The sequence below is a fragment of the Lipotes vexillifer genome, unplaced genomic scaffold (assembly GCF_000442215.2).
Source record: "Lipotes vexillifer unplaced genomic scaffold, Lipotes_vexillifer_v1.1 scaffold704, whole genome shotgun sequence".
In the NCBI taxonomy this organism is placed as follows: domain Eukaryota; kingdom Metazoa; phylum Chordata; class Mammalia; order Artiodactyla; family Lipotidae; genus Lipotes; species Lipotes vexillifer.
This window is the reverse complement of record NW_006771640.1, coordinates 18,887-31,656: the sequence shown is the minus strand read 5'-3', so window position 1 is coordinate 31,656 and position 12,770 is coordinate 18,887. Positions and strand designations below refer to the sequence as shown.

Sequence of the window (12,770 nt, the reverse complement as noted above, 5' to 3'; positions counted from 1 at the left end):
CAGCTATTCTCGAGAAACAGATCTAACGTGACGTACTTTCTGATTATTGTAATTTCTCTTTAGGCTTTAGAAGGTTTGTGGTGGTTTGCTGTCAGTCTGAGATGATAAATGATGAAAAACTGAAGTCTCTCTAGATCACTTTGTAAATTTGAGAAGAATTTTTGTCAGAATATGTTTGTTGTCCTCATGGGCAACATTAAATCATCTATTAATGACCTCATTTAATTTAGTACTTTAATTATATGAATTCTGTTATCCCTAAATATATATCAATAAATAGGAGAAGAGTTATAAAATTAAAATATTATATAGAAGCGAAATTAGAAATGCGTGATGCTCTTCATGCCCGGCGTCCATAAAGGAGTACCAGAGCTGGTAGAATTTTAGGCATGTGTGAGAGTGTCAGTATGTGGTAGGCTCTGGGTAAGAATGATGTAGGAGGTAACATGTTCACTCAGTCTGTGTCTGGATGCCCCAAGTAAGTAATGTTGTATTTGGTACTAAAAGATGAGTTGCTGGTAATTTCTGCAGGATCAGTGTTGAGTAAGTGGAATCACTGGAGGCTGCTCTGTTATAAGGGCAAGTGCCCATCTCTGTGCTTTTCGGTTTTTAAATTCTTGCAGAGGGAGGAATCAATTTTTGTTTTCCTTTATGATAAACTTTGTGGAGATCTTTTTATGTGTATTCTCACCTTAGGAATTTTAATCATCAGTTTTCATTTTATCAGTTATTACTAACTTAGATTTTTGGGTTTTTTTAAAATCTCATTTTGGGGGCGGGTTTTTAGATTTAGAGAAAGTTGCAAAGACCGTACAGAAAGTTCTCATATACCTATCTTCACACAGTTTTACTTAATGTTAACATCTTACATAACCACGGTACCTTTGTCAAAACTAAGAAATTGGCGTTGGTACATCACTATAAACTGAAGTACAGACTTTATTTTACCTGTTTCAACACAAATATCCTTTTGCTATTCCAGGATTCAATCCAGCATACCAAATTGCATTTAATCACTTCCTTTTATAAAGAGTTGACTCACTCTTCATGAAAGTATCTCAAAAACAGAAAAGTTCTTTGTAACTGTGAACTTTTTTTTTTTTTTTTTCGCTCCAGTACTAACACACGAGGGTTAAAACTCAGGCTCTGAAACCAACCAGACTTGGATTTGTATCCTGGTCTGCCATTCTTAGCTTGGTGGTCTCCCTAAACATCTCAATATCCTCGTCTACAAAATGGAGATTATAAACAGTGCCTCTATCATTGGATCGTTGTGAAAAATAAAAGAGGGCTTGCAAAGCACTTAATAGTGAACCTGGTATAGAGTAAGCCCTTAATAACAACAAACGTTTCTTTATTGTATAGTGATCGTGGTGCTGGTTATTAATGATTTTAGAAGGGTTAATATTTCAACGGCAAATTTATTTTTAAAGGTATTTAATTCTTTTTTTAAATAAAGCTGTTTTTATTATTTTTTATGATTTTATTTTATTTATTTATTTTCCACTGTGTTGTGTCTTTGTTGCTGTGTGCAGGCTTTCTCTAGTTGCGGTGAGTGGGGGCATCTCTTCCTTGCGGTGTGCGGGTTTCTCATTGCATTGGCTTCTCTTGTTGCAGAGCACGGGCTCTGGGCTCACGGGTTTCAGTAGTTACGGCACGCAGGCTCTAGAGCGTAGGCTCAGTAGTTGTGGCACACGGGCTTAGTTGCTCCCCGGCATGTGGGACCTTCCCGGACCAGGGGTCAAACCCATGTCCCCTGCATTGGCAGGTGGATTCTTAACCACTGTGTCACCAGGGAAGTCCCAAAGATATTTAATTCTTTTGTATACGTTATTTAAAGCCAGGCATTATTTTTTAAGGTGATTCTGAGGGCAGCTTATCCACAAATGAAGTAAATCTATTTACAATATTACTTAACACATCATTGCAGGATTACTTTTAAAAGATAATTGTTCAAGGATATGCCTAAAGCAGTTTTCATAGACAACTTCCTGAAAACTGGATCTGTTGTACATAGTAATTCAGTAGTGTACCGAAAGATCAGGGCTTATTCATTTCTTAGTGTCCCTTTTAAAATGATCTCAAGGCTCTAATTTGGCAGGGGATTACTTACTCTCAAAAGGGAGATAATGGTGGATAATAAATTTTTTGTTTTGTTCATGTTGCAGCATGCTTTTGTGTGATTTTAGGGCTGGTGGGCCAAGTAACTCTTGGCTTCTTAGGAGTGCCTTTTGTCCATTTGTAGATATTTATTTGTAGTGATTTAGCTTTGTGAATATTCATATTTCATCAAAACACATCTTAAGCTACTTATGTAAGCCCCTTAAGTAAGTAATGAGTTTTATTGAGGCTAATTTTTAAATCTTACTTGTTACCAGATATTCAGACTTTCTTGCTGTAATGGGATGTGTTGACTCCACTAGGTAGATGTGTTCACTTAGCTTCCTCATTCTGGGAAAGAAGATGGGGAAAAAAAGGGAACATTACAGAATGTCATATGTAGTCAGCATATTATTAGTTGGCAGTCTGGACGGTGTCTTGGATTGAAACATGACTGTAAAATTAACTGGTACCGTATAGTCGTTGTATTCTTTTTTTTTTAATGCATTTAAAATTATTTATTTATTTATTTATATTGGCTGTGTTAGGTCTTCGTTGCTGCACGCAGGCTTTCTCTAGTTGCAGCGAGCGGGGGCTACTCTTTGTTGCAGTGCGTGGGCTTCTCATTGCGGTGGCTTCTCTTGTTGTGGAGCATGGGCTCTAGGCACGGGGGCTTCAGCAGTTGTGGCATGTGGGCTCCGTAGTTGAGGTGCATGGGCTTCAGTAGTTGCAGCACACAGGCTCAGTAGTTGTGGCTCGAGGGCTCTAGAGCACAGGCTCAGTAGTTGTGGCGCATGGGCTTAGTTGCTCCGTGGCACGTGGGGTCTTCCTGGACCAGGGATCGAACCCGTGTCCCCTGCATTGGCAGGCGGATTCTTAACCACTGCGCCACCAGGGAAGTCCAGTCATTTTGTTCTTAAGGAGATGATGATGACTGAAACATGCTTAGAATAAATGCCCTGTGCTTTAACGTGTTATTTGAGGCAACTCCATAAAAAAGAAAGTGAGATTCTGAACTGTTGCTGATTTTCAAGAGGATAAAAGTATGCAAATCACCTTTATTTTCCATTATAATAGTTTTGGTAAGTTATTCTACTGCGTTCAATTTATTCAAGTCTTCAGGGGCAGCAGCCAAAAGGATTGTAAATTGAGTGGGAAAATTGAAGTGTTTGTTCAGAGTGTGTGACCTTGAAGGTCATTGCTAGAAATGAAAGTCTTCTAAATATAGTTAATAGGAGGAAGTCACTATATTGCGAAGTGCTATCTTTCTTGGGTTCTGAGGCTATGAAAATGAGTGAAATTAGAGAGATCATTCAAAGGGAAAGGGAAATGTGTGAGAGATTTCTCCTAAAGGAGCTTCTGTCTGTGATACTCCACTCCCAATGTATATCTAGATTTCCTTCTAGAGTTCTTTTTTTACGGGATCATTTTTATTTTAACCATACCCACCACTCCAGCTTGCTCCTTAAAGAAAAAAAAAAAAAAATGAGGTCTGGGACGTCCCTGGTGGTCCAGTGGTTAAGACTCCACTTGCAGGGAAGAAGATCCCGCAAGCCGCAGGGCGCAGCCAAAAAATAAAAATAAAAAAAGTAATGTCAAATTTATGTCCTCAGAATTGCTGCAGATGAGACAGGGGTAGCTTATAAATCAGATTTTATAGCTGGATAGTAAATCTTGCCTCTTTGAAGTGCTGCTAGGATGTGATTGTCTCTGAAATATATAAAGTAGGAGAATACATTTTTCTCCTTGTATAAATCTGCCTGGAAATAATGTTTTGATTATATTATTCTCCCCCGCTCCGATTTTTCTTTCCCTTTCCCCCATTTGAAGTTCACAGCTCTTGGAACTTCTATAAATGCAGGCAGCAGAGTGATTAGTACTCAGACACTAGAATCAGATACAGGCCTTGAGTTTGTTTCTTTTTTTTTTTATTTTTTTTGCGGTACGAGGGCCTCTCACTGTTGTGGCCTCTCCCGCCGCGGAGCACAGGCTCCAGACGCGCAGGCCCAGCGGCCATGGCTCACTGGCCCAGCTGCTCCGCAGCATGTGGGATCCTCCCGGACCGGGGCACGAACCCGTGTCCCCTGCATCGGCAGGCGGACTCCCAACCACTGCGCCACCCGGGAAGCCCCAGGCCTTGAGTTTGTATTCAAGCATTTTCCCTTTCCAGCTTTGTTGGCTAAGCAAGTCACTGAATTTCTCTAATCCTATTTATAAATTCATTTTTAAAGCCTATTTCCTTATCTGTAATAGGTGGATTTTGATAGCAACTACCTTAGAGTTGCTGGGAAGGTAAATGGCATAGTAAGTGTTCAGTAAGTTTTAGCTATTTTTGTCTTTTATCTCTTTGTCCAATTCTATTAGGTATAGTATAAAGTAAGTCAAAACACAAATTGCTTACGTTAAAAAAAAATTCAGCAGACTCCAAGGGTCCACAATGAACTGTCAAATTGAAGGGAAGTCTGTAGTTAGGGCAGAGAAAAATTTGTCTAGTATTGAGTGTGAGTGCACACGCACACATGCACGTGCACGCATACTTCTGTATGTATGTATATGTTTGTGTTTAATATCGGTATCTGTAAAGTATACATATTATATTAGGTCTACAGGGGGTAGGGGTGGGATGGGGAGGAGGAATGTTTCATTGCAGTCTTCCAAAGAACAGAATTTACCATAATTGGGAGGCAAGATGAATTAAGAAAAAAATTTCTTTTGATGCTATGGGATATGTTCCTTTGTAGCCTAGATGCCAGCTCTTTGTAAATCAACCAATGTGCTGAGAAAACTCACTTAAACCCTATTTATAAATCCATTTTAAAAGCAAAACTTCCTTTAGAAACCCCTTTCTTTCTTGGGAACACCAGTTTTTCTGAGATTATAATTAAAAGGCCATTGTTCTCTTCATGGCAGTGTTTCCTAAAAGAACTGCCAGTTTTCTAGGGGGGAGAATGTTATGCATGTTAGTCTTAGTTCAGATTCAAAGTGATGGTACAAGAGAAAGAGACATAACCTTTGTTTTAATACACTAGCAAACCAGGGCAGTTACTGCAAGAGTCAGATTTTTTCTTTTGATAATGAATTATTGTTTGGAGAAGGCTCTCTGGGAAGAGGAAGTATATCATGTTTCAATCTATTATTTTTAAAGTTTATTTTTAAAAACAGATAATATATGTACTACATTCTATACAAAATTCCAAAGAAACACAGAGACCAGTGAGTTGTCCTGTATACCCCAGCTACCCAGCTGCTGTCTTGAAGTCAGTCTTTGCCTGCTGGAGATTCGATGCTTATTTTAAGTTTCCATTAGAGTGAGAGAAGCATGGCTTACTGACCAGGAGAACTCTAAGCAGCTCTTTATGGGCCCACCTCAGTATATTTCTGAAAACTTAGCAGTATGAATGTGAAGATTAGGAGATGAAAGTGGAAAGGTAGAATAGAAGGAATTTTAGAGGAATAGCAGTAGAGTTTTGTTATTGGGGGTGTATCTCCTCTGGCCAGTCATTGGCTCAGTGACCATTTGGCAGTGATCTTTTTTCCTCATGCAGACTTTTCTAAACATAATCATATAATCTGATCTCTCTGGATATTTTAATGAGATTTACTTTTCCCTGTTTCTTTTCTTGTTTTAATGTGATAATAAGTGAAAATTGCCTGTTTTACCACCAGAACATATACTTCATTAGCTGCATTATGTACTTGGTTTAATTTCCAGTTACCTGTGATGTTAGCAGAGGAGTTCTAATTGTTCATTCTGTTCAACATTTCCTGTTAACAGACCTCATATTTAATTTTTTTTAACATTAAAAAAATTTGGCAGAAATGGTAAGTCATGACAGGACATTTGTTTTGGACGAACTGGTAACCAAGACTGGGCATGTGTTGGCAGCAGGAGAGGAAAACGTGCATTTGTTCTTCCAGTGTGACATTTTGATCCTTTATCCTATAATCCAGTGTATTAAGTGTATTATACAGGGGAAACACAGTACCTTTTCCCTGAATGTAAAGCACTGAGATGATGGAGATAATTGTTTCACTTTTCATGCTTTTTAATTTTTACTAAAGGCCATGCTTGATGGTGTGGTTGGCAAACAAAAATTAAGTCAGGAAAGAACTTCATGCATGCTATCATGTGATAGGTGAACTAGATAATCCTTCTCGATTTGTCTTAATAACAATAAAATATTATATCCATAATCATACTTACCAAGTGAACCTTTGATTTTTTTCATCTTGGAATTTTTTGTCCTGATCACTAAGTTATAACTGAAGGTGATTCCATTTGTGGCATCATTATCTTAGTTAATGGATACTGTCATGAATGTATTATTTGATTTAAAAAACCATATTCTCTAGAATTTATCTTCTAGGTAAAATCATATACTGGGATAATCTGCAGAGTACCCAAGTGATATGGATATTAAAATCAATAGGTAAACTGTAACCGTTATGTTTCTTCTCTTGCTAGCAAAAGGATAATCATACAACTCTTATTTCTCAAGCTTTTAACAGGGACTTCAGTAAGAACTAAAAATGAGTTGACATTTCTGAGAATCTTTTCAATATACATAATTAATGAAGCTGCTACCTATTGCATCTCTGTATGCTTACAGAATATTTATATATAGCCTTACTGTGCTAATATTTAGAGACAGCTGAGAGCCTCACTGCAAAATGTGGTTTTAAATTCATTTGTACAGAGCTATAGTTTTTTGTCTGTTTTGTTTATTTTTGGGTGTTTTTATAATCTTAAAATTACTTTAAACATTCATTGGTTGTAGATTTCTTAGTTAAATTAGACATAATCTGTAATTTTGATAAAGTGTCCACTTTTTTTTCTTGCAGCTAGTATGGATTTCTGGGTCTGTAAGTCAGGATACAAGTGTACTTTCTTATATTTGGTAGCAATTTTTCATTTATCATACTGCCTGAGTTAAGGATACATTTGAGGTACCATATTTCATTGATTCTAAGTTGCATTATTATTTCCTGTATTATGTAGAAAGAAAAATACCTCCTATTAAACTGACATGCCGTTGATTAGTAAATATATCCCAACTTCAGAGATGTTAATATGAAAAACCGTGCAACTTAGTCTTGATGAATTATGGTAATATTGCCACCTTAACTTTGTATAAGGCTTTGTAGAAAGCACTTATACGTAAGCCATCTGATTTTATCCTCAAATTAAAGCTAATCTGAGAGGTGGATTAAATTATCCCATTTTCAGATGAGGAAATTGAATTTCATGGAGGTTACGTGCTTTCCCAACGTCATGTTACAGTGAACTATGGTTTCAAGGTTGCATTTTCTTACTCTGAGACTTAAGGTGTGATTGACACCTGAAGTATCACCTCCCCACCCCCCAGTACATGCACACCCATACACCTATAAAATTGTTTGCCCTAGATTTTTCTTTCCATTGCCTAATGTACATGTTTCATATTTAAACTTCACTGTTTTGTGTTTTTTGTTTTGTTTTGGCTGTGAGGCATGTGGGATCTTAGTTCTCCAACCAGGGATCGAACCCATGCCCCCTGCAGTGGAAGCATGAGTCTTAACCACTGGACCACCAGGGAAGTCCCTAACCTTCACTTCTTTTACAGCTGTTCATGGGTCTTAATTCTACTGATAGTTTTGACTACTATTAAAATTATTATTGTTTTAATAGTAAATCTTGAGGGACTCTCTGCTAATATGTGAATTGTTTTAATTCTGTGTTGCCTGACCATGAGGAAGCTATATATGCCATCATTAGTGGTTTATTATACGTTTTGAAAGCAGTATATCTCTTTCTAGCTGACTGCGTAAAATGTTCAGGAACGGTTATGGGTTGAGATCGATGAAGTGATCCAGAGAAATAGTTGTACTGTTCTTGACAAATCAAGGTCATATCTGCTTCTTTCCCAGGTGGTGGCTAATGCTGTAGCAGCATTATCTGAAATCAGTGAATCTCACCCAAACAGCAACTTACTCGATCTGAATCCACAGAACATTAATAAGCTACTGACAGCCCTGAATGAGTGCACCGAATGGGGCCAGATTTTCATCCTGGACTGCCTGTCTAATTACAACCCTAAAGATGACCGGGAGGCTCAGAGGTCAGTCTGTTTTTCTGGATAGTATCTAGGAGTCTTGCCTGGTTCAGTAATTTCTAGTAAGTCTGTATTAGAATAAGGGTCTGTTACGTTGAGAAAATCAGTGGCTTATAGGATATATATTGCTATCCTGTGGTATTTTCTCAATGTATTTAGGAACATTTTAGGTGGTAGAGTAAACCATGCAAAAAATAGCTCTTCCTAAGAGGAGATGTGTATTTTTCATTTCTTCTTTGAACAGTATAGTTACAACCCTCTGAAAAAACTCTCCCTCATCATGGTCTCACATCTCCCATACAGCAATTCCTAGCCATTTGGCAAACAAAGGTTTTTTGAGTGTCTCTCACTGTAGTGACAAAATTTTCGTTCTTTTAGATACATAGTAAGTGGCTTGATACTAGTTATTGAGCTGCCTTATACCTATAATTAGTACTAGAGAAACTGTGTTGCAGCCAGCAAAATGTATGATGTCTTCCGTTAGATCCAGGGATCACATCAGTCTGAATTTGGAGAAGATTTTGGAAGGCACACCTGGATTGTTCTGCTCAGCTCTCTACCACTTTAGTGTTGCAGATTTTCTTTGACTCTCAGATACTCACTACTAAATTTCATATACACATACATACATTTTAGTTTACAGAATTGGAGGTATCATCAGTTTTTATTGAGCATTTTGTGTGTATAGGCACTGTACTAGGCAAAATAATTCTGAAGAATTGTTGGCTCTTCATTTTATTTTATTTTATTTATTTATTTTTATTTTTTTTTGCGGTACGCGGGCCTCTCATTGCTGTGGTCTCTCCCGTTGCGGAGCAGAGGCTCCGGACGCGCAGGCTCAGCGGCCATGGCTCACGGACCCAGCCGCTCCGCGGCACGTGGGATCTTCCCGGACCGGGGCACGAACCCGTGTCCCCTGCATCGGTAGGCGGACTCTAAACCACTGCGCCACCAGGGAAGCCCTGGCTCTTCATTTTAATTATGGTAGATAGGAACCTTCCTTGCCCGGCTAAAGCTCGAGCTACCATAATGTAAGTGCTCTTCACTTGTCTGGGAAATTGTTCCCTCTGGATTTAACCAAAGCTCACCCTGATAGTTTCTTTCCATCACTGAAAGTACAAATATCTTCTGGAAAGAACTTTACATACAATTTTATTTTCTCTTGGTCATTAACATCTCACACTCATTCACTCAGCAAATATTTATTGAGCCCATGCTGTATGCCAGGCATTGTTCTAGGCTCTGAGGATATAGCAGTGGACAGACAAAAATCATAGCTCTTATGGAACACTTATTCTGAGGGATAGGGCAGAAGTATATATAATATGTATACGTAATACAGCATATAATAGGTCAGATGATGATAAGTGCTAACAAGAAAGATAAAGTAAGGAAGAGATCTAACAAATGCTGGGTGGTCAGGAAAGGTCTCCCTGAGAAGGTAGCATTTGTATAAATACCTAAAGGAGGTCAGGGAGTCAGCCAGGTAGATACAGGAGGAAGGGAGAGAAACACAGCTTACTTACCTTGTGTCCTTAACTGAGTCGGCTAGCCACTCACGTTGCCTAAGAGCTATCAAAATTAGGTTAATTTCTGAAGAACCCTCAATGGATAACTAAATATTCTATATTTTATGAGACATTTAAGTGTAGGTGGCAGGGACTAGGAGAAGGGGATGAGGCTGAGAGAGTATTGCAGTGGTATTGTGTTGTTAAAAACAAACAAACAAACACCCTTCCCGAGATTCCCTATTATGCTGAATACAAGAGGTTGGGTGGTTTTCCCTGTCAGCCCATCTCCTTCTGCATCTTACAGTGAAACTTCAGCCACAGTTGGTTGATATCTCTCACTATGAAATAACTCTCAGAATGCTTAATTTGACTTCCTATAGGCTGAGGAGAAATGGGCTGTGAGGCAGGGAGCCCTTACATAATATGGGGAGACAGAGAGGACTATAAAATAGGAAGGTAAATGGTGTGAGCTTCAGGTGTTTGGAGTATTGGCTAGTTCCCTTCCAGTTTGAACATCCCTTATTGCTGTTTTCCTAAAGTCTTCTGATGTCCCTGCTCTGTTTGTAGTTTGCTGGGATTGAGGCATCCACAGTGTTGGATCCCAAATTTACCTATGTATGGAGTTTTGACTTTTCTAACTGATTTTCTAATTTCTTTATACCTGGGCCATGGGAACCTCTGACAACATTACCTTACAGATTGGATTGAGCAAAGAAATTATAATTTAAGGTACTAATTTTCATTTTCTGTCCTCAGTATCTGTGAGCGGGTAACTCCTCGGCTATCTCACGCCAACTCAGCAGTGGTGCTTTCAGCAGTAAAAGTCCTAATGAAATTTCTAGAGTTGTTACCCAAGGACTCTGACTACTACAATATGCTGCTGAAGAAGTTGGCCCCTCCACTTGTCACTTTGCTGTCTGGGGAGCCAGAGGTGCAGTACGTCGCCCTGAGGAACATCAACCTAATCGTCCAGAAAAGGTTGGGAAAAAATGAATTGGTGATTAAAGTGTTTGTAATTTTGAATTAAACTTAATAACATCATTATTAAAGAGGACTGTGTTAAAACTCTGTTTAATGTTTGGAAATGAAAATACTGTGTGGTAGAGCAACTTGCCCAGGGTCAGGAGGCTAACAGTTGATTTTAGAGTGTTCCTACAGTGAATGCCTGGTGTTGCTCTACAGTTTAGTTTCTTTTCTGAAGGAACTCTTAGTTGTATGATAGCTAGTGTCTGCTTAATATGGTTCAGGCTGTAATTTAGATCAGGTTGTTGTTCTTCCAGTGGTTCTTTTTGGCAATATATACTTTACTCCTTAACAAGGATAAAAATAGTCTGCCAGATGGATCTGGTTAGAGGGGTGTAGAGGAAGTTTGTGAGCTTTTTCCCCTGGAGTGGAGTGTGTGAATGGAGAGCAGAGAAGCACAGGTTAGGTATTAATGCAGACTCAGGAGGATATATCAGTAGATGCCTCACCTTCCTTATCTTGTGTTTCTGTGTACCACAGGCCTGAAATATTGAAGCAGGAGATCAAAGTTTTCTTTGTGAAGTACAATGATCCCATCTATGTGAAACTAGAGAAATTGGACATCATGATTCGTTTGGCATCCCAAGCCAACATTGCTCAGGTCAGACTTAAAGTAGATTCAAGTTAGGATCTAGTAACTAAGATCTTATGATCTGGCCTTCAGAAAAACCTAGGCCATGAAATTGCTGTTGGAGAATCCTTAATGATTGTTCACTTCATGGATTTTTAACAGGTTCTGGCAGAACTGAAGGAATATGCCACAGAGGTGGATGTCGACTTTGTGCGCAAAGCTGTGCGGGCCATTGGACGGTGTGCCATCAAGGTGGAGGCAAGTGTCCCATGGTAGTTGTGCTCACGTTGTGGGACTCTGGGTATTCTCTTCACCTCTTTCCTTACATTTTTAAGTTTAAATTTAAAAATACATTTTTAAGTTTATGAAAATAATAAAGCACATTTTTAAAATATTAAAGAATTTTTAATGAAAAACAGCTGTCCCTGGTCCGTCTCTTTCCCGAGGGAATCATGTTTAACTCTGTTCCTAGTTTTAGTCATTTTGATTACTTCCATATCTCTAATATCCTTATGCTACTATTTATTGATTTACCAATTGTACACATTGTCTATTAACTTTCCGCTATGAGAGAAGCAACTTGGTTCATATACTCCATCGCTCCTACTTCTACTCTTCTGTATAGCTCCCCTGTATAGTTATATCATGAGGTTTTTGTTCCTATATTATCTTTGTAAATTGAGATAATATACCTTTATTTCTTGTTCTATCAACTAGAGTCTTGCAAAGCTTGCTGTGCGTATTATGCCTGTAAATATGTAGAGCCTATACAATCAAATGATTGCGTTTTCTTTCTTATAAAGGCTTTTGTTTTTTCTGTAGTTTATAATGGCCTTTGTTTTTGTTTGTTTTTTTAATTTCATTGTGCCTTCATTGCACTCCTATCTTCTTCCAGCTTTTCAAGCATAATATCAAATTAATAAAACTTTTCTTTTGTTCTAGACCCTTCTCTCTTCCAGTCCTCTGTCCTTCCAGTCCTTACTCCAGTCTGGGTGGTTGCTTTCTTGTCTTCTGCACAGCCGTCTTTCCATACAGCCTCCCTTCATTGCTGTTTCTTGTTATGGGTACTTTTTCATAGCATTCCTTTTTTTGTGGTTGCAATAGTTTCTTAAATCTCTTGTGATATGAGTTACAGTTTTTGGTTTTGTTTCTGCAGTTTGAATTTAATTATCTGGAATATTTTATGGTGATGGTTGCATGTCTATATATGATTTTTTAATTGAAGTGTATACCATACTTACAGTAAATTGCTGCCTATTTATATTAAAAATGAGATGACAGAAAAGTTGTCAGGACTTCTGTGCACATAGGCAGGGCTGTTGACTAGCAGGTTTCTGCTTTGGGGCAGGGAGTTGATCTTTACTTGGAAGTCCTCTTGAAGAGCTTCTCTGTGGTCTTAGAGGGCAGATTGGTTCTAGCTTGGTTGCAGCCTTCCAGTAGGTATTAAGGGCTACAACTTACAATTCAATGGTT

General features: G+C 38.4%; 1 protein-coding gene across 1 annotated transcript in view; it reads left to right on the top strand.

Moving 5' to 3' along the window:
• LOC103070590 (AP-2 complex subunit beta) overlaps positions 1-12,770 on the top strand; it is a gene marked incomplete at its 3' end in the record, with an annotated part of 56,668 nt that overhangs the window by 25,834 nt on the left and 18,064 nt on the right. The window contains exons 6-9 of the mRNA XM_007447057.1: positions 8,008-8,198; positions 10,460-10,681; positions 11,207-11,327; positions 11,460-11,555. Coding sequence (XP_007447119.1) covers positions 8,008-8,198; positions 10,460-10,681; positions 11,207-11,327; positions 11,460-11,555 — 630 coding nt within the window. The remainder of the gene's footprint in view (positions 1-8,007; positions 8,199-10,459; positions 10,682-11,206; positions 11,328-11,459; positions 11,556-12,770) is intronic.